The sequence below is a fragment of the Brachionichthys hirsutus genome, chromosome 20 (genome assembly GCF_040956055.1).
Source record: "Brachionichthys hirsutus isolate HB-005 chromosome 20, CSIRO-AGI_Bhir_v1, whole genome shotgun sequence".
Classification (NCBI taxonomy): domain Eukaryota; kingdom Metazoa; phylum Chordata; class Actinopteri; order Lophiiformes; family Brachionichthyidae; genus Brachionichthys; species Brachionichthys hirsutus.
The window spans coordinates 1,575,362-1,603,059 of record NC_090916.1 but is presented as its reverse complement, the minus strand read 5'-3'; the positions used below and the strand labels follow the sequence as shown (position 1 = coordinate 1,603,059).

The 27,698-nt window shown below is 45.3% G+C and overlaps 2 protein-coding genes across 2 annotated transcripts; both read left to right on the top strand.

The window, feature by feature from the left end:
- Nucleotides 1–1,098: 1,098 nt before the first annotated feature.
- wasf1 (WASP family member 1) lies at nt 1,099–22,633 on the top strand. The gene is made up of 9 exons (XM_068753546.1): nt 1,099–1,231; nt 1,723–1,857; nt 8,567–8,720; nt 17,034–17,151; nt 19,847–19,903; nt 20,309–20,472; nt 20,555–20,734; nt 21,794–22,362; nt 22,476–22,633. The coding sequence occupies exons 1-9, from the start codon at nt 1,099–1,101 to the stop codon at nt 22,631–22,633; spliced, it is 1,668 nt and encodes a 555-aa protein (XP_068609647.1).
- A 2,843-nt stretch (nt 22,634–25,476) lies between these two features.
- Nucleotides 25,477–26,360, top strand: ccdc167 (coiled-coil domain containing 167). The gene is made up of 4 exons (XM_068754018.1): nt 25,477–25,527; nt 25,675–25,769; nt 25,911–25,963; nt 26,242–26,360. Exons 1-4 carry the CDS (start codon nt 25,477–25,479, stop codon nt 26,358–26,360), a joined length of 318 nt encoding a protein of 105 aa, XP_068610119.1.
- Nucleotides 26,361–27,698: the final 1,338 nt, after the last annotated feature.

Below are 27,698 nucleotides of genomic sequence, written 5' to 3'. Positions count from 1 at the left end.
AGTGGGCAGGGACTTTGTTGCCGTATGTTGCAGTAACATCGGCCGCACATATCTTTCAAATTACTTTAACAATGGCAGAGATGTGCAAGTCGTCCCCCCCCCCCCCCATTTTAGATGCTTTAGAGCTGAATAACCTCAGCAAATCTTTTGACTGCACTCCCTTTCTTCTCTCTAACCAGCCATAGCTGGGTCTTTGGCACCCTACATCTTTAAGGATATGGTCAATAATCCTGTTTATTCACAGTCACAGCAACGCCATTAAGAGTCCAGCCAGATTCCAATGGTGCTGGATGTCAATTAAAGTTGAATCTATGTTTTAACAAAGGCCTTATTACTGTCACGCACGATAAGTCAGCGTGCACGGTGATCTCCACATCGCCGCACGCATTCGCTCTAATTAAAACAGAGCCGATAGCAGAACTGCAAGGTGCTGTGTTTTATCTGGCGTCGCAGCAGCGGGTGTGACGGAAGATGGGTTTCACCCTCCCACAGTCATTTAGCCTTATTCTAACAGACGTGTCTTTAGAACAAGATGCCAAGTTCGGATGTTAAGATGATAAACGCTGGTGGCTGGCCGAAGAGGAGCCCTGCGATTTAGCCATTCCTGCCAATCATGGCAAAGTTGGGGCCCAGCGACGAAGATTTTTGTTAAAAACACAAACTTTGTTCAAGATTTATTGAATGAGACCAAATGCTGAAAAATAGTAGTTCTGGCCTGGGTGCTTGTGAGCTCTTTATTCCTTGTGGCTTTGTTTTCACCAGCTCCTTGCTGATCTGTTGCCTTGTCTTCTGATCTGCTGAACTGTGCTTCCGACGGCTTCCCTCCATCCCATTTCTACCCTTCGCATCACGTCGTGTTCTGTTATCGTGTTCTCTGACACGACTGTTTTCCTCTCAGTTGCTCTCTCTCGAGATCATTTCTTGCGTTGCGATTGCGAGACGGCCTCCCACTTCTGCCCGATATACCGGATTCAGCTTCACAGCAGGCCTGGAAATGTAAGTGTCGCCCTAATAATGAAATGTCTTTCCTTCTTTCACCCCCCCCCCCCCCCCCCCCCCTCCATCCGCTCTTGCAGGTAGCGGTGTTGCAGCGTGAGGATGCCGCTGGTGAAGCGCACCATTGAGCCCAGGCACCTGTGCCACACGGTGCTGCCAAGAAACATCAAGAATGAGCTGGAGTGCGTGACCAACATCTCCCTGGCCAACGTCATCCGCCAGCTCAGCAGCCTGAGTCAGTAGCACAGACAGACAGACAGACAGACATCATTTAGTGCATTCATTTGTCTCCGCTATCTGAAATGTCATTTCGTCAACACTCCTCACCTGCAAATAGGAAAGATGCTGCTCTGGTAAAAAAAAAAAAATGTTTTGCCAGTTATATGTCATCAAGCAGAATTTGAATGCAAAGTAAATAAGCAATGCACGTTATCGAAATGATCTCGGTGAATCTGGATATGAATCTTTCACACCACCGTTGGAGGCCTTTGGTCAGTTTTTCTTCAAAGAATTGGAGTAATCAATAAGCCTAAATTGCATGTTTTTGGAGGTGGGAGGAAACTGGAGGAAATCCAAACATGCAAACTCCGCCCCAATTAGCATCGTTTTGTCAAATTTTTATTGAAATTCTGTCACAAACAGAAATCTAATTAAACTCATCACTTCTGGGAATACTTGGATAACATGAATCTAAGTTGACATTTGTGTGTGTGTGTGTGTGTGCAGGTAAATATGCAGAAGACCTGTTTGGAGACCTGTTCAATGAGGCCCACACCTTCTCCTTCAGGGTGAACTCCCTGCAGGAGCGAGTGGACCGCCTCTCCATCAGCGTCACACAGCTGGACCCCAAAGAGGAGGAACGTCAGTACCGCAGCCTCACACACACACAAAGCCTCAACTTTACACTTTCTTTAACTTCTTCTACCTCTGATCATTGTACCCAATTGTACTTCTGCCCGTGTGTGTGTGTGTGATGGAGCCCCCCTCCAGTCTTAAAGTTATTAAAGGAACAGGCGTCTCGGTGACGCCGTCATTTTTCACAACCCAATAATACAAATCCCGGCAGGTATGAGAAACATTCGCTACTTGTTTACCCGGTAAAGGCCTCTTCTCTGCAGTAGAAATTGGATCTTTATCCGAGTCGAGCAATAATAGAAAGGAATGCGCTAATCGGCCCGACGGTCAGGTAAGTCGGGTTCTCCTGACAGAGTGGAGGCGGTCTGACGGGGTAGCTGAGCCGGAGGACACTGTAAAAGTGGAAAGGCAGAGAATGGCCGCGGCGTAATACCAAGCTCCTGGGCACCGTATTGATTTCCTATGAGCCAGAAGTGTGTTTACGGCTCCAGCGGCTTCCTTGTCGCTGACACTGAGACTATAAAATGCTCCGTGAGCTGAGTTCACTGATTTTGGCTTTTCTGCGAATTCAAGCATCGATTCCATTTTCGGCAGTGACGTTTTTTTCTGGGTTTTTGCACTATTGTGGTTACGCACAAGGGTTCACCCATATCATCAATTTTGTGCTACCCTCTTTTCTTGCACCCTCCCACCCCCCCTGGATTGCCCTGCAAACTTCTGTCCTCTTTGCTCTCCTCTTCCTCCTCCTTCAGGCGTCCTTTTACTCTTCTTCCTCCCCCACCCTATCCACACATTCTGTAGCCATTCTTACTAAATAATTGTGTATATGTTCAAATCATGGATGTCTGTTGTACAGGGCGGTAAATGAGGGCACATCCTTCTTCAGCTGAAGGGCAAAACTCAAACACAGATTGTTCTCTTACTCGCCAGCCTCTCACACCCTGAAGGGAGATATTAATGTTTTATGCAAAGGGAGAACTAGCAGCAGCAACACATCTGATCTTTGTGCCATTTTGGTTTAATGCTACGCGGCTTTCCCGTTTCTCGGCACAGAATGCGGGTCCATTCGGTGAGCATGCAGCATTTTTGCGCACGTGGTCCTCGGTTTTATGGCCCTGCATAAATAACCCTGCATTTCCCCCTGTAGCCTGAAGCATTGAGTCAGTGGATAAGGATCAGCTCAGTGTAAGTGTGTTGGTGGAGGTGGGGGTGGTGGGTGGGGGGCGCAGAGGAGTAAGAAAGATGGAAGGATAGAGGGATGGGTGTATAATACAGGGCACTGCAGCAAATGCAGTGGAGTGTAAAAGGATTCTGCTGCAGGATTTTCTGGGCCAGGTTGAAGCGGACTCCTCTGCAGGTTAGAGAGATTTCTGTTCAACTCCTCCACACTCATCTGTGACTAAATGAACCTGTCTTGCACATAAGAAGAAGAAAACCCGCCCCCCACTCTTTCTCTTTTATTTTTAACAGTGAAATGACAAAAAAATAAAATAAAATAAAATAAAAAAAGCAAAGGAGCATTACTTCGCTCAACAAAAATTAAAGAAGAGAAAGCAAGTAAATATGACGGAGACATGGACAGATGTGGGCGGGATTTGCTTCTCATAAATGCCATCCATTAATCCACACCCCCACGTTTGATTTATTTATTTTTCTTCCTTCGCCTCACACTGTGAAACACACCCTGCCGTGGACGCTTTAAATTGCATGCTTGCAGCACAATCATATGACTTACCACGTAATTGCCTGTGTGGGTCTGTGGCCGGCTTCAGCACAGCAAATGACTGAGAGGGGGGGGGGAGCGTAGGCAGGCATGGTGCCATGAATCTGGACTGAAGAGGGATAACAGATAGGATGATGGGGGGGGGGGGTCAGATAGAGCCAAGGAGAGCCACACACACAAGATACAGTTCACAACCCCCCCCCCCCGGCTTTAGAAGTCTGTCAAAGCCTAAATATCAAATAAAAGCTGGTGACAAACAGCTTGGACTCCTCCCAGTTTGCTTCCACGTGGACGGCAAGTTATAATATCTTGAAATTATTTTCTGATTGAGAGTTAAATTATGGTTTATATTTGATATTGGAATGATAATAGTCATTATTATTTATCACTGGGTCATTTTTTGATAATTACTAAGATATTCAAGTCTATCGTCAGTTTGAATTGTTGAAACGATTCTGGTTTTGTATTTGAATGAATCGAAAAATGGTTTTAATTTCCACCATCGTGACCAACAACAAACACACACACATGCAGGGGCCCTGGCATGCAGAGAGGGAATAGGTTGAAGGCACAGCCATGATCTGCGCACCCGGAGCAGTTTTGGGGGGGGGGGGGGGGGGGGCTTGCTCAAGGGCACCTCGGCAGTGCTCGGGAGGTATGCCACCAGCCCACACTCCACATTTAGTCCGGGCTGGGACTCGAATCGGTGGACGTCTCCGCTTCCCAGCCCAAGGCCCAACCCACTGAGCCACCGCCACCCGGCGAGCAAACAGCGGTGGAGAACTGGAGCGGCAGTGTCTGGTTTTTATTCCACAAACAAGAACACAAAGATTGCAGCTGTGAAGTAAACTGAGAGTAACTAAAGGCCGAGCAGACAGAGGCTGCTCATTATATGCCGACCCTGCGGCACGATGATGACACTCAGTGTTTTATGCTGCCTCTGGTTATCGGCGACTGTCTGCTGCTCTTTGTCGGTTGCACTTCTCTTCTGTTTTTTTTTTCTGCCATTCTTTGTTGTTTTTAAATATTTTTTATTTAAATGAGTCATTGATGCAGTGTCGACTCTGGATGATGGCTGCTAAATAAAGCAGCTACTGGATTGAGTCTAGCTTAAAAGAAAAATGCATAGATGTGTGTAGTGAGTGTTTAACAGCACGGCCTATGGTGTAACATGGGGGCACCTTGAAGAGATGCCTTGAATTTCAGTCCTCATAAAAAAAATAGAAATAGAATAGCGTGCCAGAAAACATGACAAGATATACCGAAGTACAACATTCCCATACATTTAAACATACAACATATCTCTGAGGCGATCGATTGCATTTTCTTTCTCTCCTTATCTTCAGTTGAGATGTAGATCTGCGACGGAATACCCGGATACTGTGAGAATCTGTGTGTGTGTGTGTGTGTGTGTGTGTGCGCCAAGTGCTACCTTTGGTTGAAGTTTGTTAGCCAGATGCTCTCTGTCTGTGAGAAAGATTACAGAACCACCAGTCGCCTACACGTGCACGTGCATGCACATGCGTGCGCGCACACACCCACATTAACTCAGTCACTCCCGAATGCCTGCACCCACATTTCTCTCATTACATAAATGTTTTTACTAAATAGGTGTAATTAGTAGTTAAGCTGAATAGGTGACATTAAGTAATTATAATGTAGAGTGTCACATTAAAGGTATCCGTGTGTGTGTGTGTGTGTGTGTGTGTGTTTGGCGGATCCAGCTTGTGTTGTGTTTCTGCCCACACTGATTAGTGCAGTGGCCCCTCACAGGGCTCCTTGTTACTTGCTTCATAGCCAACCCGCTCTGCATTAAATGCGTTCCGACACACACCTCTTTTGCTGCTGTTAATGTGACGTCACATTGTTAGAACGTGCACAAGATGTGTGTGCACATGCATCTACATTCATTGCGTGCATACAGCTGCGCGTGTGCACGCAATGAACTTAGTTTCATTTTCAGAGGATTTTCTGCTGGCGGAGCTGTTTGAGACAGAAGAGAGGGACGCTGTCCTGCAGCATCTGTTTGAGACAGAAAAGAGGGACGCTGTCCTGCAGCATCTGTTTGAGACAGAAAAGAGGGACGCTGTCCTGCAGCATCTGTTAGAGACAGAAAAGAGGGACGCTGTCCTGCAGCATCTGTTTGAGACAGAAATGAGGGACGCTGTCCTGCAGCATCTGTTAGAGACAGAAAAGAGGGACGCTGTCCTGCAGCATCTGTTAGAGACAGAAGAGAGGGACGCCGTCCTGCAGCATCTGTTAGAGACAGAAGAGAGGGACGCCGTCCTGCAGCATCTGTTAGAGACAGAAGAGAGGGACGCCGTCCTGCAGCATCGGTTTGCTGTTTTGACCAAAGACCGTCAGATATTTCATATTAGCGCACTCACAACGTAATGATTTATTTTTATTTTACACTATGTATTAAACAGTTACTACTACTACTGCTGTACTTTCGGCTTGTCCCGTGAGGGGTCACCACAGATTTAGTGTGCTCCATTTTTTGAGGGGTGTTTAAATGTAATAAAATGCAACGTGCCTCTTGATATTCTCTGCGTGCCAGCCATGACACGCGTGTCTTAGGTTGCTGACCCCTGCACTATGTGTTTGTGTAGGAATTTCTCCCTCATGTGGTCTCCAAAGTTAACCCCCCCCCTCCTGCACATCTCAGGTTACTGCAGGTCCCTTCAGGAGTACCTCATCCTGCCCGAGTGTTTTTCTCATACCAGTCATGCCGTGTGTTGCTGATGGATGAAGTTGGCTTGTATGCATTGATTTCATTTATACACCACCGTTTCCTCTTTATTTACATTTTCCATGTTCTTTTTATTCTCTTCCTCCCTCAGTTCTCCATTTCATGTCTTGTTTTTCTTCTCAATGTTGTCCTCTCTTTCTGACATTTAGTGCCTCGTCACTTTGTCTTAGTCTGTCCCCCGTTTCTATGGCTCTGTTGTGTCTGGGTAGATTTATTATCTCCCTCTTGCATTCCCTGGCTTCCCTTCTTTCTCCCAGTGTTACCAAACCTTGACTTACTGACAAGTGTGCGTTAATAATGATACTTCGGTGCCTGACAGGTGACTGACAGCAAAGGTCTGCGGAGGTCATTGCCCAGTTATATGGCTGCAAAGACATTTGATTAGTCTGTCCTTTCTTGGCCTCTGTTTTCCTGAGAGCTGCACAACATATGATTTCAGCAACAACACTGCAATGTGCAAACGTGCAGCAGTCAGAATTCAGGACATACAATGTCAACTAAGGCCAAAATCAGACATCATCTATCAAACACATTATCAATTGTTTGCTGTCTGAGTCTGATTTTCCATGACGACCACGTAGATTAAACGTATATACACATTTTAACATTGTTAGAAATTGGAGATTGGAGATTTTATACAAATAATGCATTGGACAGAAACGGAGATAGTCATCACGACTCTCTCCGGATCAACCCCCCCCCTTTTTTTTGTCCACCTACGTTGTACATATTGTGTGTCTTTTTAATTTATTGTTATTTTGCATCAATTGAGTAATTTAATATTAGTTTTATTGGTATTGTTAAATGTCGATGATTTATGTACTAAGGACTTTCAACGGAAACAAGACCACAAGGGCTTTTTTGAAATGCTCCTCTTAGACAGGATGTTTGACTGTATTTGTACTGTAATACATGCTACTGTCTGACTGTACTTTTACTCTAACATTCTATCTAATAAATATATTCATCATCATTATCCAACACAAGTCCCTTTATAAAGACTTTAAAGATGAATTTAATAGCTCCCCCTTCCCCCCAACAAAATGCTTCTTCACCTGTTCCACTCCGTACCTATACATGCCAGTTTCAGGATCACATTTAAGTGTCACCACAAGACAACGGGTCTGAATGTGCTGTGATGGAAATAGGACGGGATAAATTTCATGTATCTGGTGAAATCCCATGGATTTTTCTTTTTTTCTTTACATCCCAATATTCATGGTAGAAAAAATATTTCTACAATTGTGCAGCCACCCAAAGGCTCATGACAATGAGCTATATTATTTTTCCCCCTTTGCCTCATGACTTTGTCGACCTTCCCTGATGCTGCAGCAAAGTGGATTCATTTGTCGTCTTCTTCATGTATAATTCAGATGTGGTTGCAACACTCGGTATTTCTGGTTGTGGTTTCTCTACCTCACAGCTGAAAGCTGTTTCTCTCCAGCTTTGATTTTTATCCCGATGTTTCTTTTGCCCTCTGAATGTGTCAGCTGTCTCCGTGTGAACCAAGGGCAATTATTCCCCTAGTCCCTTTCTGACAGTTGGCTTTAGCCTCAAATTACCTGGGGGGCTGCAGGAGGCAAAGTCTGGGTGAGGTCGGGCCACATCAGGTCTTCCACAAAAAAAGAAAGATGAATGTGGCTTAACGTCTCAGCCAACAACAGGCATATCTTACTTTTCCAATTGTCTGAAAAAGTGGCTTTGAGAAATGTTTAAATATTACCCTCTTTTTAGCGTTTTTAACAATCGAAAACTCAAAAGATATTCTTGAGACATTCATTCATTGAATATAATCATATAAAACTCGCAGGCCGCATTAACCTTAAACTTTCATATTGTCCTGCGGGCCACAAATAATCATTCTGCGGGTTGCGAGTTTGAGATCTGTGTCTTAGAGGGACGTGAATATGGCAACATTGTAGTTTTACCCCTAAAAGGATTATTGTTTGTTTGTTTGTTGGGTTTGGCAGTCTGTAATGTTGATTCTGACTGTTTGTTTGGTGATGACAGTATCGGTCTTGATGATGATAATGAGAGCCAAACACTAATTATTGTGCTTATGTCAAACCTTGGAAGACAGAGAGTTCAGAAAAAGTCCAAAGAGCACCATGCAAAAGCGTGCGACCGCGGTTGTCCACTTAGTCTGCAGCTTTCAGACATACGTGTCCTGTATGTCGTGTGATGCGTGTTGCACCTGTTCCAATTGAAACAATCTCCCTCTCATTCCTCCTCTTCTTCAGTGTCTCTTCAGGACATCACCATGAGGAAGGCTTTCAGGAGTTCCACCATTCAGGACCAGCAGCTGTTTGACCGCACCTCACTGCCCGTCCCACTGCAGGAGACCTTCCAGACATGTGAACAGCCTCCCCCCCTCAACATCCTCACGCCCTACAGGTCTGAGTCCAGACCGCTGCGCCACCTTTATTAAAGTTTGTTCTACAGGCAAAATGATGAAAGGACAGCAGAGCCATTGTTCCATGCTTTAACAAAAACCGAATGCTAACTTAAACTGGAAGCTTTTTTTATTATTATTACAGCCCAGTACTGACGCTGAACACATTAAGGTCAAGGTCAAGGTCAGGGTTTCTTTATTGGTACCCTCGGGTAAATTTGTGTGCAGAGGAGGAATACAGCAATCCAAAAATACACAATAGGACACAGATACAAAAGCCCAACACACAATAATATGGTACATTCACTCTATCTATGTGCGTCTGTCAGTTTCCACTCTCTTCAGCCAGGATGGTGAACGTTGTGTTCATGTGTGCTTTACTGAAGACAAGCTTGATGCACCTTAGCGCATTCTCACGGAAGTATTTAAAATGGCCACTCATTTGGGATGCTTCCTTTGCGTTCTGCGTTTCCTTGCCTCTCTGTCTTTATTGCTCACAACGATGCACAGAGATAACAGAAAAGCACTTTCAGATTTCTGCAGCCTGTTTTCCCCACGCATTGAGACACTTGCTGGTGCACCATGGCCTAGTGTAACGTTATGGACCGGCATCCGTCTGGGGTCATCAGTTTGAGTGGGACAATAGAGGGAGGATCCATGAGAAGCTTTTACTGTCCTGCTCCCCCCAACTCCACCCCTTTTTCTATTTCTCACCCTTTTCTCCATGCTGCCATTCCACGCTGTCCCAGCTCCTTGTTTTTTCCTCCTGCAGGCATGACACATGAAACGTTCATGACACATCCCCGTGTAATACTGTCACCCTGGCCAAACTGGTTAGAGCCTGTTCCGTTTATTCCGAGTATAGACATTCACATGGACTGGATGAGACAGGTGCAGGTGATACGGCTTAGACGACTGAAAGACAGGTCCTCTCCTCTCCTCTCCTTACCTTTGTCGGGTGTTATTTCTCACATCCACCCTCGGCACAGCTGCGTTTCTCTCTCTCTCTCACACACACATACACACACCCTTAAATACTCACACTTGCATAGTAATGCACGGTCCCATTCTCCCTAGCGCACGCACACACACACACGCTAGCTTTTCTCCTCTTCCCCCCTCCTACCTTATCTCATTGTTCTATTCTTTTTTCCTCCCTTTGTTCTGGTGAATATCAGTAAACTTTCCACTCTCCCCCTATTGAAGCGTCTCCTCTTCACGTGTCTGTGTTTTGTGCTCGCTCAGTGTCATCTCTCTAATTGTTTCCTGACCGTGTCTGACACTGGTGAAGACAGCCACACATGCATGAATGGATGGATGAGGTATTTCTTTTAGGGACAGAAGGAGTCAAGAAAAGGCAGTTGTTCGTTTCAGTTACATTCTATGTTTGAGTCTATAAAACGGTTTTCAGTTACTGCTTCTTGTGCATGCAGAACCTGTGGTCCCAAGTAGCTGACTTAAATGAGGTTATTATATTAGAGTGCATTTTTCAGAATGGTTTGTGATGCCACTCAGTTTCATTTCTCCTGACATCCAGAGATGTAAAAGGTAAAGAGCTCATTCTGCGGTTTTATTTCTTTTTTTTTTTTATCCCAGTGTTACACACACACAGAAATATAAGGAACTTCTTCATACGGATTAAGGATTGTGTATATTTATGTCCTTTTTTTAATGTCAGGTTTTGGATGTCACCATGACGTCTGGGTAATTGTCCTTGCCATTTTCTTGAATCGTCTGCAGACTATTTTTTTTTTAACAGGTGTCAGGTTTGTGACACTGTAAAAGAGAGAAAATCAGAACCAAGCCCCAAAGATTCAACCCAATAACTTAATTTACTTGCGGTAAGAAACGAGACTAGTATTCTTTCTTTCAGCAAGGGAGAATGGAGCTGCTCTCTGCTAGCCTCGTCCTCGATTCTCCGAGAAACAGCTCCACTCCAGCTGGTTTTATTAGCAGATAAGAATGTGTACGTGCGTAAATCACCCAGACATGAAGACTCCAACCTTGAGTAGATAGCACTTCCAGACAACACAAAGTGTTCACTTCTTCAGTCTAGTCAGCATATTAACAGATCTACAATTGTCACATACTTTATGAATATCTTGAGTAAGATTATGAAGGATAAATGGCCTTAAAAGAACCATGACATAACTACTGCTACTCATTGGTGAATTAATGATAAACACATTCGCAGATTTATCTAACAATTCCCCCCTTTTTATCATTAATGAACACATAAACATAACATCATGTGATGTCAACTCGACTTCAAATGGCATTCTCATTCTCATGTATCTATACGTGACGGATCAGGTTCCGTGAGATCCGTACCTGCAATAGCAACTTGCAAACAATAGGCAGTGATTTTTTAATGCAAGGGAAAACATAAGCACCCATGATAATTTGAATAATTGACCTTTACCCATGTCAAAATCACTTATTAGCATGTTACATTGTCCGATTGGAAATCAAAACAGTCATGGCCTGCAGCCAGACTTCCTCAGTGTGTGTGAAAGCATAGAACCTCAAGTTTATTTAAATCACAGTTTATATTGCCCAGTACGGTAGGTGAGACTGCTTTAGCTTGTTCTGTCACACTACAAAAGCTGAAATCACCAGCAAAGGGACCCCGAGGGGCAACGACAGTCTGAAATTGGTGCACGGTGGAGTGATGCGTTTTCATTCACCAATCACCCTTTTCTTCTGGCACAGCTTCTTCGGTCAGGAGTGTGTGTTGAGGAGTCGACTGACAGGTTCTTCTATTAGACTATGGTGGCGTTCATCTATGGCCTACAGCAGGTGGTTACTAGCACGCACTGCTGGAGCAGCTAAAAATGTTTGCTAACAATGTTACTTGTCATCCAGTGAGGTTCTGCATCTGCGCAGTGTCGCTCGGGATCGGAGGTGTGATCTTTTGAGTGCGAGGGTTACTCACACGTTGCACCGGACACTGTTGTTAGTTGTGGTAGCACCTGCAGTGGGTGGCGTGCATCCCAGTTGCTCCTTCGGCGACCTTTTCAGCCGTGTGGGTCATCAGCTGAACTCTGAAGGAATCCTACCACCGTTGGTGTTCCCAGGACTCGTCGGGTGTTCTTTACCCGCACAAAGTCTCTGGGTCTGATGTTCGGGCAGGTGCATCTGCTGCTGCTGCTGCTGCTGCTGCTGCTGGCAAGACGACACGTCCTCTCTCTTTGGTCTCTCAGTACCTGCGTCAGATTTATCATGCAGTATTGGGTCAGTGCATCATCACACAGTGTGCTTGGCCATAGGAACCAGTCCAGTGTCTGGAGGTCGTCCAACCAACACCTCACTTGTTGACGACAGATTATGCTGTGGGTTAGGGTTAGAAGGTAAACATTTAATCCAGGATAATTCCAACATAACTTCGTTCATCTGGCTTTCAGAGTGTGGGGTTGTTTCATTCTGCAGCGCCACCAGAATGCGTCTGGTAACTGCAGTGTGTCTTCATTTCCAACTTGAGTCTGTCACTGAGTTCTGAAAGTATTTTGTTAGCAACACATGAATCATTGTCGAACCATTGTCAGAGAAAGTCATCTCCTCCATCGCTGAAGCACTTTGTTTCTTTGTGCTTCCACCAAATTCGAAAGCAAGGTGAGCGTTCCACCAAGTCCATCATCAGATGCCGACAACGTCTCTGAGGTAGACGAGCACGTTAATGGAAAAGTCAATTGAAAAGTCATTGGAAAAGTCATTGGACGCGTCCGTCCAACATTATGTCATGCAATCAAAATTAAACACATCAAAATCATATTTTTGTATATATATATTTTTTGTTTTTTGGAACCAATGAGACTGAGAATAGCAACATCTCCTCCCCTTTGACACATGGTCCAACCCATGAGTCAACTGAATCTCTTCTCTGTGCAAAAGTAAAAGTAACCAATTAATGCGGCTGTGAAATTGAGAAAGGATGAACAACCAGGAAATAATAAACATCAAACAAAGACGGTGCTTTGAGATCCTTCAGAATGGGAGACGCCATTCACTCGTCAGGGGCGGACCAATCGTCCTCAAGGGCGCCCAGCGTGGGCCCCCAAATCCAGATTTCTTGCCAGTGAAGAAAGTTTTGACAAATACAGGTTGCTGAGGAGTCAGGCATACACAATTAAAAACAATCTATGGTCATAATAGAGTCTCTTTAAGGAATGCAGATTCAAAGGCTTCATCTCTGCTCAGGAACATAAGCTGTAGAATGCAATAAATGTGATGTCACCACATCATGAGTTGATGAAACCTGCTGTTTCATCGAGTCCATTAAAAAATCCCCATTGTTGTGCAGTTATACATGTACATCATGGCGCGTGCGCGGAATGGCAACGCCATTGGAATCACAAAAGAAGAGTAATTTCAAAGAAGGCTTCATGAAATCTTGACCAAGCAAAAATTATCAGAACATAAAGAAGAAATCAAAAACTCTGTGATACTCTAAAACATGTATCCTCAATAGTCTGTGTCCCTTTAACAGGCCTAGATAGAGGTTTGTGTGTCACAGCATCAGAATCAATTACACATAAAACATGAATCCCATTCATCAATAACAGAACAACAGGATGCTGTTCATAAGCTTTGTGTTTTAACGTGTATTGCTGCTGTTTGAGCTCATATCTCTTTGCATCATTAAGTTTAAACATCAGTTGAGCTGTGTGTGTGTTTGTGTTTGCATCTCACGTGAACCGGAGGGCGATCCGTCAGTCAGTCAATCCGAGCCAGCCACAGAGAAGGAGGGACCCCCACCCCCTCCACGACACCGCTGTTGATCACCCCTTATCTGGCCTCTGTCCCTCAGTGGTTCCGGTCACCCCCTCATCCAGCGTCCCCTCTGTTCACAATTGAAGCATCCGCCTGGTCATCGTTCCTCCACAGGATGAGAGCATGTTCTCTTTCTCATTCGTGACGATGTCTCCCACGGGACGTCCTCTCGGGAGGCACGCTGCCTTGAAACATCGAGCGTTGCATGCTCTTTGGAGGAAAGTCTTTTTCTTCTTCTTAGCATGTTTGACGTGGTGCATTCAATCGGTCAGTCTGTTAGCCCCACATATCATGCTCGAGTGAGCAGTGTGGCCTGGTGGGGGGGGCGTTGGACCCTCAGTGGAGTGCACCCTGAGGTGGACGATGAACTCTGGTCTGATGGTGATGGTGATTGATGTCTTCTGGTCGTGGACGGTGGGAGGAGGCACCCAACCCTCAGTGGCTGGAACAGAGTGACCCGCGGGGGCCAAACTCCAGTACAGTGGAGCAGTTTGTGGAGCGAAGGAAGCAAACAGTAGAAGAATAGCACTCATAACACTCACAGGAGTAATGGCTTCCAACAGAATACAATTTTTTTTTTTTTTTTTTATTATAATGATTAAAGGCACAAAGACATCTGTGCCACTATCCCTCCTCTTGAGCCGTGGCAACGCCCACGGCTCAATATTGCTGCCCATATGTAGACAGATTTAGGCAGAAGTGAATGTCCTAGTTGATGTCATTGCTATCAATGACCTGGTAGTGTATGTACCTTTTTTTTAAAAAAAAAATTAGATTTATTTTCCCTATCTGTCCTTCACTCCATGATTATCTACTTGTTCTTTCCTACCTAGACATGCTGAATCGTGTGTTTTTCTTTACTTGGCGCCCTGCAGTAATGCGCCCAGTGTCCTATCTCACACTTTCCTTCCACCCCCTCCTCTGGCACCCCGACCTCTCTGTCTCGCTAAAACACTTCCTCTTTACCATCAAAAACATATCATTAGACTCTCTTCATGTTTTCCCCATGTAATAAATTCAGACAGAGTTAAGTTTAGCAAGGTGACAGAATGCTTCGTCAGCCAGTGGCTGATTTCTGTGTTAAAGGTTTTGTTTTTGAGATGGAGCTCATTCATTATTAACATCATAAAGGGCACTGTTCTAGTCCTGCTCTGAAGTCATCAATAACTTCATCAGACTTTGGCTTTGTTTGTCCTATTTTACTGTAGTTAGCTCTTTGTCTAAACACCTCTCTCTCTTGCATTTAGTCTGGGTTTGACTTTGGTTATGTGGGCGGACAACAACGGTGCGGCGCTACTTTTTTATTTATGCCCCTCCCGAGTGGAGGTGCCGATGGGTAAATTCCTCTTTTCTAATTGTGGTTTAGTAGAAAGGTTATTTATTCTTCAGCGTTTACTTATTCTATCTTAAATACCTTTCCTGCTATATAGAATTCCACACGTGACGTAACTCAGAGAGAATCCCCCTAATGGGGCGAAGTGCAACTCCCGAGATGCAATCTTCTAGAGCAAACCTTTGTTTGCTCCGGCTTCTCGCTCGGCGTCCTAACACAGAGTTGCATATCGTTTTAGACCCTCCAGTCTGGTCACCACTAACCTTCATGAATGAGTTCACAAAGTCTTCCCCAGTGACGGTCTTGCGTTGACACCGTGAGGTTCCAGACCGTCCAGCCGTGCAGTGATCCCATGAGGACTCAGGCTGTTTTACTGTTACAACTTTGACTCATTCCGTTCATCCACATGAAACATTTATTCACAGACACGTACATACAGGGTTTTAAGTCTAGACTTTAACAACAACAAGCAGATCTGTACTTTATTTTTATTTAGCAACACCAACTTTGTATGCTTTAATTTATTCCAGGCCTTTACATCCGCATTTAATTATTAATATGGCCTCTAAATTTAATGACGTCGTTTGTATGCACTGCTCAATAGGATCGTACCGGAACCCTACTAGCTTCCTTTTAAACAAGACTGTATTGATCACTTGATCAGGTACTGCGCAATAGGACCGCTGCTACCCCTATTCGCTCGTCTTCAGCGCGATGAGAAACATCTCCATCCGCTATGAGGTCTCCCACTGACTGCGTCCTTCTGGAGCCTCCACGTTAGGGCTAATCCCTACCCGCCTTCTCGCGGAAACCTCTACGTTAGGGCTAGCTAAGCCCTACCCGCTTTCCCGAGGAACAAGAAAAAGGGTGTCTTACCTTCAGGCTGGTCTGCTCTGGTTCGGATCCCGTCAACCCGATCCCCAGGGACTGGCACGCGAAGGATTGGCCCCGGAAAAGGGTCTTAGTGAATTAGAGTGTGCACCCTCTAATCAATTCTTCCAAGCCAGCCCACTGCAGACGGGTGTATGAGATCCTGCCGACAACGCCAATTAATGTCAGGTTTGTGACACTGTAAAAGAGAGAAAATCAGAACCAAGCCCCAAAGATTCAACCCAATAACTTAATTTACTTGCGGTAAGAAACGAGACTAGTATTCTTTCTTTCAGCAAGGGAGAATGGAGCTGCTCTCTGCTAGCCTCGTCCTCGATTCTCCGAGAAACAGCTCCACTCCAGCTGGTTTTATTAGCAGATAAGAATGTGTACGTGCGTAAATCACCCAGACATGAAGACTCCAACCTTGAGTAGATAGCACTTCCAGACAACACAAAGTGTTCACTTCTTCAGTCTAGTCAGCATATTAACAGATCTACAATTGTCACATACTTTATGAATATCTTGAGTAAGATTATGAAGGATAAATGGCCTTAAAAGAACCATGACATAACTACTGCTACTCATTGGTGAATTAATGATAAACACATTCGCAGATTTATCTAACAACAGGTCAGCGGTCATCCTGCAAAAGGTCTTAGAAGAAGGGGAAAATATCTGCCGAAAACTCATCCCACAACAAACAGTTATTTTCATTAGAGTACAATCTGCAGAGATGAGACCAATAGCGACGGTTGAGTACGCTCGAGAGGAAATGAGGAAATAAAAACATACAAATTAGATCCAGGTCGTTATTAAAAAAAATATTAATTCTCCATTGACTTACCTGGTTACATAAAGGTTAAATAAAATAAAAACGAAGGGATGCTGCAGAATGCGGCTCATGTGTTTCTTCTGGTCTGTTGCTGCCTCCATCCCGTCTCTTCCCAGCGCTTTATAACAGACCAAGAGCAGAAGAGTGAGATTTAAAAAAAGACATTGTCATAACCTGTGGTCCTTTTTTTTATAGCCACTGTTAATGGCTTGAGGATGCACGCCACAGCCCAAACACAGCAACAGACGGGGCATTTTAAAACATGCAGGCAGACAGTCTCTGCAGATCCACAAGATCTTGTGACTGAAATGACTAAAGCAACGGTTTGATGGTAAAAAAACAACAACAGAGGTTTTAATCCACAGCAACATTTCAGCTCCGCTTTCATAGAAAAGCTTTGACATTAACAAATGTTGCAAGCCATTTTAAATGTAAATATCATTCTCCTTCAAACCATTTTAAATGTAAATATCATTCTCCTTCATGCCTAACTTTTCCCCCCTGCAGGGATGATGGGAAGGAGGGTCTGAAGTTCTACACTAATCCGTCCTATTTCTTTGACCTGTGGAGAGAGAAGATGCTGCAGGACACAGAGGACAAGAGGAAGGAGAGGCGGAAACAGAAGGTATGTCTGAACAGTCACGAGCGCGGCGTGCAGCGCGGCGTGCAGACTGAGTATTTGATTAGAGTAATGTGATGATGAGCAGCAAGGCTATCATCAACTACACACACACACACACACACACACACATACTCTCTGATTCACCGATAGATTCTCAGGTTTGGCTTCATACCATGAAGCCAAATTCATTAATTAGCCACCACTCAGATGATAATCAACTCTTCTTCCTCTAAGCCCCCTTGTGTGATCATTATATCTGATTAATGGGGGTATCTGCTGTTCCCTTACCCCCCCACCCCCACCCCCACAACAATCACACACCCACACACACACACACACTTGCGTAACCGCCCTAAGACGTGCTGGACACACATGTAATCTAATCCTAGAATGTTATGTGTGCTGCTGCACATCCATAGGAAACATATCTCATATCAAATGCAGAGCTGTGACACATCGAACTCCCCAATGCTTCTCAGTGCAAATAGAGGGGTTTCCCACCCTCGGCATCAGGAGCTCGCATCACCACCAGCTTGCATTTTCCAGCGTGGGAAGCAGGTGCAGCGTAGTGGGAGCGATTTTCTGCTGAGGGTTCGGGCGAATGAAGATTACATTTGTTGGCTATGTTGCGTTCGATGATGTGGGAATGCAGCAGAGAGGACAGATGGATTATTGGGAGGAGGATGGCGAGGGAATCAAAGGAAGGATGTTTATATGCAGTCTGACTTAGTGCTCATTGCCCTCCGCAATAGGCTAATAAGCATACGTGGATTTTATTTTATTTTTTTCTTGTTAAGATGAATGCTCATTCGTAGCAGCAGACGGCCCCCCCGTTTGGTTTCTGTGGCCGCTTGTAGCCGAACTCAAGCCACTGATTTTATTCTAATTAAAAGCCCCGGGTGGGCTCAGCCTGCAAAGCTACTTACCTCTTCACCACGCTGGGGAGCGCAGAGGAATAACACACACACACATATGTGTTGCATTGTGTAACCATCAGAGTGGATAAATGGTCTCAAAGAGGATCGGGGCAATAACAAATGATGTCCGTGTATGTGTGTGTGTGTGTGTGTGTGTGTGCTGAAATAGTTTCCATTTAGTATATAAGTCATTCATGGATTCAGACTTCACCATTTGTGGTTATTCTTCATCGTCATGGTGTTTATGCAAAGTGTGTACCTGTGTACGTGCGTGCTGGTTGTGATACTCAGTCTTTTATTCAGTTCTCAGTATCTCTATTTTTTGTTTTGTTTTAATGGAGACAGTTTTACCATTTACACACCCACAAACCGACAGACAGCGACAGATGCGCGCAGACAGAAATATCTAAATCGGCGGTGATCGACCCGGCAAGCTGGGGTGTCAGGACCTGCCGGGACGCGCCACCTGTCAGCCGGCGTGGTGCGAGCGTCAATTGGCTGCCAACGGATTTCGTTCCGTGAGAGTAAATGTTCCAGCTCCCTCCCGAACTCTCTCTCCTCACTGAAGCCGGTCATTCCGTCTCGAGTTTTTAGGCTCCAGCTTTCCCTCCAGGAAGTAGAAGTCGCTGCAAATCTAGATTCTTGTTTTTTTTTTTTTGACATTCCTAATATTGCAGTATGTCAGACTTACTGAATGGCAGTAAAGCCGAGCATCTGCTGTTCGCATCTGGCTCCTTCCCTGAGATCAGATTTAAATAAGTGACGAATGAAAATGAAGGAAAAAATAATAAATAAATAGTCATCCTAGATAGCAATGCAGGTTTATGGAAGCCAGGATGTTGTAATGCAGGAGATGAATACTGAAAGTACACTCCGATGAAGTGAATAGAGAATCTCTAGCCTTGTGCTACGGGCTCTTAAAAAGTCTCTCTAGAGTCGCCTTCACACCAGCGCTGTTTGGTTCCCTTTAAACGAGCCAGAGTTTGTTTCCTCGGATGGTCCGCTTCGGTTGGGCAGGTGTGAAAGCTCACCCGGACTCTGGTGCGGATCAAACAAGCGAACTCTGGTCCGCCTGAAAATGTGGGTCTCGTTTCTCTTGCAAGAGAAGCCTGGTTTGGTTCGTATGCACTGCGAAAGCTCATAGGAGTAAACGCAGGACCAAATGTACATAGTAACGCTACGGGTAGATGAAGTACAGCGTGTACTCCAAGCCAAAACAAACATGGGAGAGGGAGGGATTTCCCCTCCTACTTTGTCTGATTGACGAAAGTCCGGCGCACTTTAGAAAACTGAACAGAATTGCGATAAATGCAACAATAATTGTGTTGTTGTGCTTTTAACCTGGATGAGTGTGTGTCTGTGTGTGCGTAGAAACACGCCATGTGTCCTCACATCCCAGTGATCTCTCTCTCTTTCTACCCGCTCTTCTTCTTTCTGTTTGCTCTGAAGCTCTGCAGGTGTGTGTGTGTATGTGTGTAGGTGTGTGCGCGTGTGTGTGCGTGTGTGTGTGTGTGTGTGTGTGTGTGTGTGTGTGTGTGGACCACGTGCGCCGCTGCACCCGACCTGCATTGTGACGTCCCCCGAGCTTTTGGCATTGTCATTTTCTGTTTAACAGCACTTTTCCCTCTCCCCCTTTGTCCCCCACCCCCACCCCCCCCCTGTTTCTGTCCTTGTTGACTGTGTGTTGGGGGGGGGGGGGGGGGGGTTGTTGTGCTCAATCCTGTGCCATGTTGATTTAATGAACCCCTCACCCCTGGTGCTTTTTGTTTTTGCTCTTCCAGTTGCAGGACCCCCGCATGTACGATCAGGTCTATAGATACTTAGACCTTCCGGGGCAGGTATGTAAAAATGCAGCCATTATTTCCAAGCCTTCTGTCTGATGTCTGCTACAGCGTGTGTGTGTGCGTGCATGTGTGTGTGTGTGTGTGTGTGAATGTTTGTCAGAACCATTTTAAAGATGGCGCTTTCTCACGTTCCTCGGCCCGAGATTAAAACAAATGCTTGACATTTTGAATTGGTCCTGGTGAGCACTCTCTGTTTCCGACGGTTTTCAGAGACGCTTAATTATTCTTCCTCCCTCCTCATCCTTTAATTTAAGACAGCGAGGAGGGAGGAGTGGTGGTAAAGGTTAGGTAGATCCAAACCGCCTGCATCTAATTGTGAGTGCGCGTGAACATGTATAAAGTACTGATTTAAGTTGTCTCTCTTTTGACCCCCCCCCCCCCCCCACCCCCCCAATAAAGCTGAAGGCGATAGACCGCCCACAAGAGCTGGAGAAGGTACCGCGGGCGCCTCACGATCGTAAGAAGGAGTGGCAGAAACTGGCGCTGGGCGCCGAGCTTGCCCAGGACGTCGCCGACGACAACCACGGCGAAGCGAACGGCTCGGCGACGAACCACGACAACAGGTTCATTCCAGAGTTTTAGGATTGTTGTAAAGTTTACTTGTGGAAAGAGGGAACGTCAGACTGAAAGCGTGTCTCTGCTCAGGGCACCGTTGTACATGGAGCATTTGGACGGGCCCTTCTCGCTGGCGGCGCTGCCCTACAGCCAGATGAACGAGCTACTGAACCGCACGGGGGACAGAATGTATTCGCGGCCCAATGACCCTCCGCCACCTCCGCCCCTCATGCACCCGCTGGGAGAGATCAAGCCGCCCTCTGTCATCAGGTGGGACAGGAAGACAACTCGAACATGCTGTGTTCCTTTTTGGATTATTCTTTTTTAGGAAAGATGTTGATTTTGGATTCTGGAGTGAGGGGCGTCTTTAATAGCTGTCTCTACTTGTGCCTGATTCAGAAGCAGCGCTCATCCCTTCTCTATTCTTCTCATTTGTTTTTGTTTTGTTTTCTCTTTTAACCCTTTAAAGACAAGCGTATCTTGAGATACCTATTTTGAGACTTCTACTTCAGAAGTTTGATATTTTTGTTCCCAAAAAAAGCTGATAGATTCAAGCCGACAAATGCATCTGTATTTTCCATGACTTTTTTTTCCCGGATTTAACAAAAGTTATATAAATAAATTCGAGCACTTTTGTGTTTTGGTTTTTGTTATTTTTGGGGACAAATGTGTCAGAAGGTTCCATTAAGAACTCATTTCCCAAAAAGAAGAGAATAGACTGACGACTACGTGATGGTTTAGGCTTTAAAGGGTTAACCCTTTGGGCATTTCATTACTTCTTGTAGAGCATTTATTTTATTTTAGAGAGCAAGGAATATTTCTCCGGCAGTGCTCAGCAGAAGGAAGAAAAAAAAAAAATGGATTGAGAGATGCAGGTTTTGTAGAAATAAAGGTGGAGGTGTTTTAAGGTGTTTTAAGGTGTTTTAATGTGATTTTTTTTTATCAGTGTTCTTATCAGAGGTTTCACACAAAGTACACGTGTTCTTTGCAAAGGTGACAGTTACAGATCCAAATTGTGACTCATTTCTCACGTCTATAATAAAGACGATTGCTTTTCCGGTAGGTGGAACTGAGAATCTTCTCCCGCTCAGCCGTCACTGATCTTATCGAGCTAATGCTAGCGCCACGATTTGGTTGCAAACGCCTCCGGATAATATTTTGCAAGCCGACTAAATACCGAAGGGAAGATGCGACCGTCGTCACGCGTTGATCTACTCAGACTTCTCACATCATAAACAGAAAGAACGAGACGCTTGTTTTTATGTTAAACCTTTACCTCGTCTCGTAATCGTCCATCGTGACCTCGTTTTCATTCTCTCTCCCTTCCAGCTCCAGTTCGGGTTTTTCGGACAGCAGACCCCAGTCTCCTGCCCGGACAGCGGGCCTCAACTCCAACACTCCTCCTCCACCGCCTCCTCTTCCCCCTCCGCCTCCCCCTTTACCTTCCACAGGTCACAGGGGTACGCCTCCTCCTCCCATCCCTCCTCTACCACTCCAGCAACAGCTCCCAGTCATCCCTCCGGCCCCCGCTCCTCTCCAGATTGCCCCAGGCGTGCTCCACCCTGCGCCTCCGCCCGTGGCGCCTCCCCTCCACTCCTCCTCCCCGGCCCGTTTCCATCAGCTCTTGGACAGGAGCCAGCCCATGGGTTCGGGGACCCAGTCGGATGGCACTATTCTGCCACCTCCCCCACCACCCCCGCCTCTGCCGCTCACTGGGGCACGGACCTCCTCGCCCCGTCTGTCAGGTCCGCCACCCATTCCGGCATTCCCTTCAGTAGGAGCCATGGCCTCGCCGCCGCCCCACGGCTTCCTGGACGTGGGGGCCAAGAGGCACCATCCAGCCAGCCTGCCTCCCATCAGCGATGCACGCAGCGTTCTGCTGGAAGCAATCAGGAAAGGTGAGGCAAGCGCTCCCTTCCAGCAGCGAAGGGTCAGGCAGGGCTAGTTAGCACCCCCTAGACAAGACGAGCCGAGGTCCAATCCCGCCTGTTGCTGTTTCTTCTCACTTTAGGCATTCAGCTGCGGAAGGTGGAGGAGCAGCGGGAGCAGGAGGCCAAGCACGAGCGCGTCGGCAACGACGTGGCCACCATCCTGTCTCGCCGCATCGCCGTGGAGTATTCCGACTCGGAGGACGAGTCGGAGTTCGAGGAAGGAGACTGGATGGAGTGATGATGATCGCAGCGATGGGAGAGAAAAAGCAGCAATGGCGGAAGCGAGTGGGGGTGTACCCGTCACCACCACGCCTCGCCATCAAAGAGTCGTTTGTACTCTGGGAAAAAAGTGAGATCGTGTTGCCGCGCACTTTTTCTCTGTTACTTTTATTTTTCATCACGACATAACGGTCGCTTCGCAGTTTTTCTCCAGGGGGGGGGGGGGTCCTCCCGCCATCGTCGCGTGTCCCTTGGTGTCTCAGAAACAAATCCTTGCAGCCGTTCCTTTCTGCACGACAACATTACTTTGTTTCCTTCCTGTTGACTCTTGCTCTACATGAAAATAGAATTTTCGACAAACCACTTGTTTTTGTTTCTCAGCCGTACGTCGATGTGAAAAAAAAGAAAACAGAAAAGGAAAATAAATAATAATAAAAATACAATAAAAAATGAAGGCATGCTGCATTTATCCTTAGTTCTCTAGCACCATTCTGCCATCTGGTGGCTGAAGATGGAATTGAAGGAACACCGTCTTTTATTTTCCCTTTATTCATGGCACGTTTGCAGCTTTACCGGGCCACTGAACAGTCCCTCAGTGTGAACAGTTGGGTTGTCTTTTTTATTATTATTATTATTATTATTATTATCTGGAATGACTGATGATTGCTGTATGGTTGAAAGTGAATAAAAGGAAACACACGCCATCTTTGTTTGAGGCTACCTGTGTTGCATATCCATCCACTGCAACCCTGGAGCTTCCCTTCTCTGTCCAGGTTCTGTGACGCTCTGTTCTTTCACGTCGACAGGTGATGTCAAAGAGAACTCGAGCCACTTGAGATTTAAGTCTTTTGAGCGCCCCGTCTTTCCTTGCGTTCCTCGCCATTGGAAATGTACACGGCGAGCGACCATATTGGCCCTCACGCATATTCAGGGAGGGGGACTTTGAGCTCTGCTCGACCTTCTAACCGCCAGTGAAGGCCGGTTTCCCGTCTGACCCCTCTTCACTGCCCGCCAACAAGCAGCCTTTGGTTCAGCCGCAGCATCTGCGAGTCTGAGGGAAACACTTTGTGACACACTTTGTGCGACGCTGCTGCTTCCTTCTCTTCTCAGGCCGGAAGGAGAAGGATTCACGTCATTCTGCCTTGTTCTGGCTCATTTCAGAGAAAATGTCTGCCATCCATTTCCGTTCGTCCTTTCTTCTACTCGCCTTATTGTTCGTACAAAACGTATCGTTGAGTTGATGAATGTATCGTGCTGTTACTACTTACTTGCCTGCGCTTGTATGGATTTGCTGTTTCTATGTTTGGGGGGGGGACAGAAGGACAGACGCCCTGGTTTAAAGAAGAAAAGACGAGCTCAATACTGTATAACATGTAACTTATGTAACTGTTGGCTGTAACAGTTTGCCTGAATGAATAAAAATCTAACGTTATGTTTCAGCCCTAAACATCCTGGGGTTGCTACTCAGCTGAGCTTGGTTCTTCCTGTTTGTGTGTGTGTGTGTGTGTCTGTGTGTGTGTGCATGTGTGTGTAAACGTGAAGGTGGGCAGACAGTCAGACCTTATTTTCCAAAAATATTTGAGCGTTCTGATGATTAACGTCATGGCGTGGGCTTGAAAGGGTTAAACTGATTTTTTTTAATGTCAAGAGTTCAAATTAGAAATCATAATTTCCTAATTCATGCTCTATCTATATCTGTGAGCGTTTTAGGTTTCAGGACGACTTCTGCATCGCACAGTCTCGTCAGCTTTGAGGTCAATTTGGGATTCCATAATTTCAGCACATTGCACATAACTGATTCAGGACCAGCTAATCCTGTACGCCAGCCGGAGGGGAAGGCAGTTGATTCTGTTATGGGTTCCAACAGAACCCAGCTGTGGTACCACAGTAACAGAATGAATGAGCTGTGATGCCTTTTAACTCACTGAAGAAAATAAAAAAGAGCAATATGTGTTTCTTCCCATTTTCTCTCATTTATTACAATTTAGTCATCAACATGAAATATATATTAGCGAGCACAAGCGCAGCAACGCTACCATGGTAAAGAGACGTGAAGGACGTCTCCTAAACAAGATGCCCGAGCCTCTGTTTGTACTATACGGTGGCCGACACGGCCGAGAAGGGCCAAACGCACCTACAGAAGGGCCAAACGCACCTACAGAAGGGCCAAACGCACCTCCAGAAATAAAATGTATTATTATAATGTTGCTAAAAGTTGTCCAAGGGACTGCTCAGGGAGTTTGTGTGTTTGCGCAGACGCATGAAAAATTAGAGGGAACAGTGGTCGTGATCCATCTTCATTCATCAGGCCCCCGTTGATTAACTTCATCTGATCTGGTGACGACATGCGGGCAAACTAAAGGGCCTCCATATAACACATGCACACAAAAAGACACCCTAGAATAGAATAGAATAGAATTTCTGCGGCTTTAAATGAAGAATAACATTCTCTGTCTCCAGTTCAAGTATCTGCTCCTCTTTACTCTGTAAACAAATTATCTTTTACATAAACCTTGAGATAATAAGATATTGTATCACTGTATTTTAATTGAGGTAGTAATAATAAGTGAAGATGACGCCAAACACAAAATGTCATTTCATCACTGCGTCAGAAAAAGCAGTTCTACGTCACTGACGTAGGCCTGCGTCCAAACGCGGGACGATTCCGTTCTTCAAGGTGCGATTGCCAATCCGAGTTGTGTCACTTGGACGTAATGCCGCCTCGCCACCAGTAGGGGGCAGCAAAGCCTCTGACGCGCGATTTGCCAAAAGGAAGAAGTTACATTTACGAAGTAGAGAACTACTTCCGGTTTGACACAATTCATTCACCTCAGTCAGCCTGCGGCTGAGTTCTGTCACCAAATGGCTAAAATAAAAGACAAGAAGCGAGAGAAAGTCAGTGTCGCCACCGAGGTAAGAAGCTTAGCTTAGTGAGCTAGCCACCTGGATGCTAATGTAGCTAAATGCATGGAGCCTGCTGCTGCATCAAAGTAGTTTATGTCAAACACTCTGCGTGAAGGTCGGTTTCATCCTGTCACATTTGGCCTGAAAATATTGCAGATTGATCGCTTGGAGGAACGACGAGTGAGATGGAAAAATCACCTGGAGCAAGCAGATTATAGGAACAGAAGAGAGAACCTGTCTGAGCAGGAACGGTGAGCACGAATCCAAGGACGCACTGATGGACAAAAACAAACAAACGTGTCATACATCTGCCGTTAAGAAAGAAAGGAATGTCTCCGTTTTTTTATTAAGCGATTGAATTCTGCAGCGTGTCCCTCTGTCTCCTTCCACAGACAGGAACTAGAAGATGAAATGTCCATCATGAATGAGAGGATACAAAAGTTAGGTACGTTTGTTTATTAATGACGTGCGAATCACTGGGGTTATAGAGAATATAATATAATATAAGAATATCATTTATTCTTCAAATCCTACTAATGAAAAGGCTGCAGAAACGGCATTAAAAATCTAGACAGATGTTTAGGCCGACGAGCATGCTCCTGGGGGGGGGCTTTTATAGATCATTAGTAACCAACACTTCATTCTAGGTTTTATTTCTCCAAAAGAATCTGTCTGTAATGCAATGTAATGTCTATCTCATGTCTTTGGCTTCTCCTTTCCCAGATAAGGACCTGGAGTCACTCAGAGGAGAGAATCGGAGGAACATGCTGCTGTCAGTCGCTCTGCTGGTCGTCAGTGCTCTCTTTTACTATATCTTTTTCTACAATGAGGAGGACTCATGAATGAACCTGCTTTCTGAAAGGAAACTTCTCGGGACAATCGGGGGGGGGGGGGGGGGGGGGGGGGGCTCATGATCTGTATTGATGAAATGCTGCACTTTTGACTCCAGATGGCGTCATAGTTCTGAGCCGGAAAAGAAGCTGCGGCTCACGGTTTGTGTGGTAATGAGAAATTAGCACGCATTAGCCTCTTCATGGTTGCAGCTTTTTCTTCGTATTTTTTTTCATTGCTGTGTAAAAGTCTTGGCTGTAATGTCCTTCAACATAAAGAGGAACGCTGGAAAAACATTTTCATACTTAACGGTTGCATGCTATCTAAGCTTGGCTCATCCCACAAATACAGTAATGTGATATTGCAGTATTTTAGGCAATATAGCAAAGAATTGCATTTTTTAAATGTTCCAGAATAAAGACTGCTTTAATACTTTTAGCCACATATGAATAAATATGTGTAATAATGCAAGGTGCATCTCATACGGAGAGATATGTGTAATTTGATATGTTGTGTTCTTTGCAGTTTTCTTACAACATAATGTATTTGTTTATTTCAGTGTGCATGTTGAGCAGACGCTCTCCTCCAAATAAGAATTATGCCAGTCTTTTTCACGCTTATTTCCATTCAGGACTGAAAATGATCTCCACCTTCATGTGTACACAAAATGACCAACAATTTGTATGAAACGATCTGTTGCACGCTCCTTCGCCATCTGAACCCACTTCCTTCAAAAATTATAGTATAATAAAAGGCTTTTTTCACCATTGTGCACAAACCCTTTACACATCTAAAAGCTGCTTGGTGAACATGGAACTTTTCAATTCTGAAAAAGACGCTATAAGTAAATAAATAAATATAAATAAACACTTGTGTTTTTTATGTGTACTACTATTAAAAAGTTTGGACAGACCTTGTCATTTAATGATTTTTTTCTATATTTTTATTACTTGTAAATACAAACTGAAGACATCAAAACTATGAAGCGAGATATATAAAATTATATAGCAAAGAAAAATATGTGAAAGAACTAAATGTGTTTTATAGTTTATATTCCCCAAATGAGGCGCCCTTTGCTTTGATGACAGCTTTGTGAAACCCCGTCCTTCTCTCAATGGGCTTCATGAGGTCGTCCCCTGAAACGTTTTCACTTTACAGTTGGGCCTTGGCCGATGATGTGATGGTGTTTGTGTGTGTGGGGGGGGGGGGGGGCAAACTGAACCAGCATGGTGACTTTCACCTCCGGCCGGGCGGAGTCAGGGCTACTTGACCAAGAAGGAGAGAGATGGAATGCTGCGTCACATGACCTCAACCCAATCCAGATGGTTTGTGATGGACCGCAGAGTGAA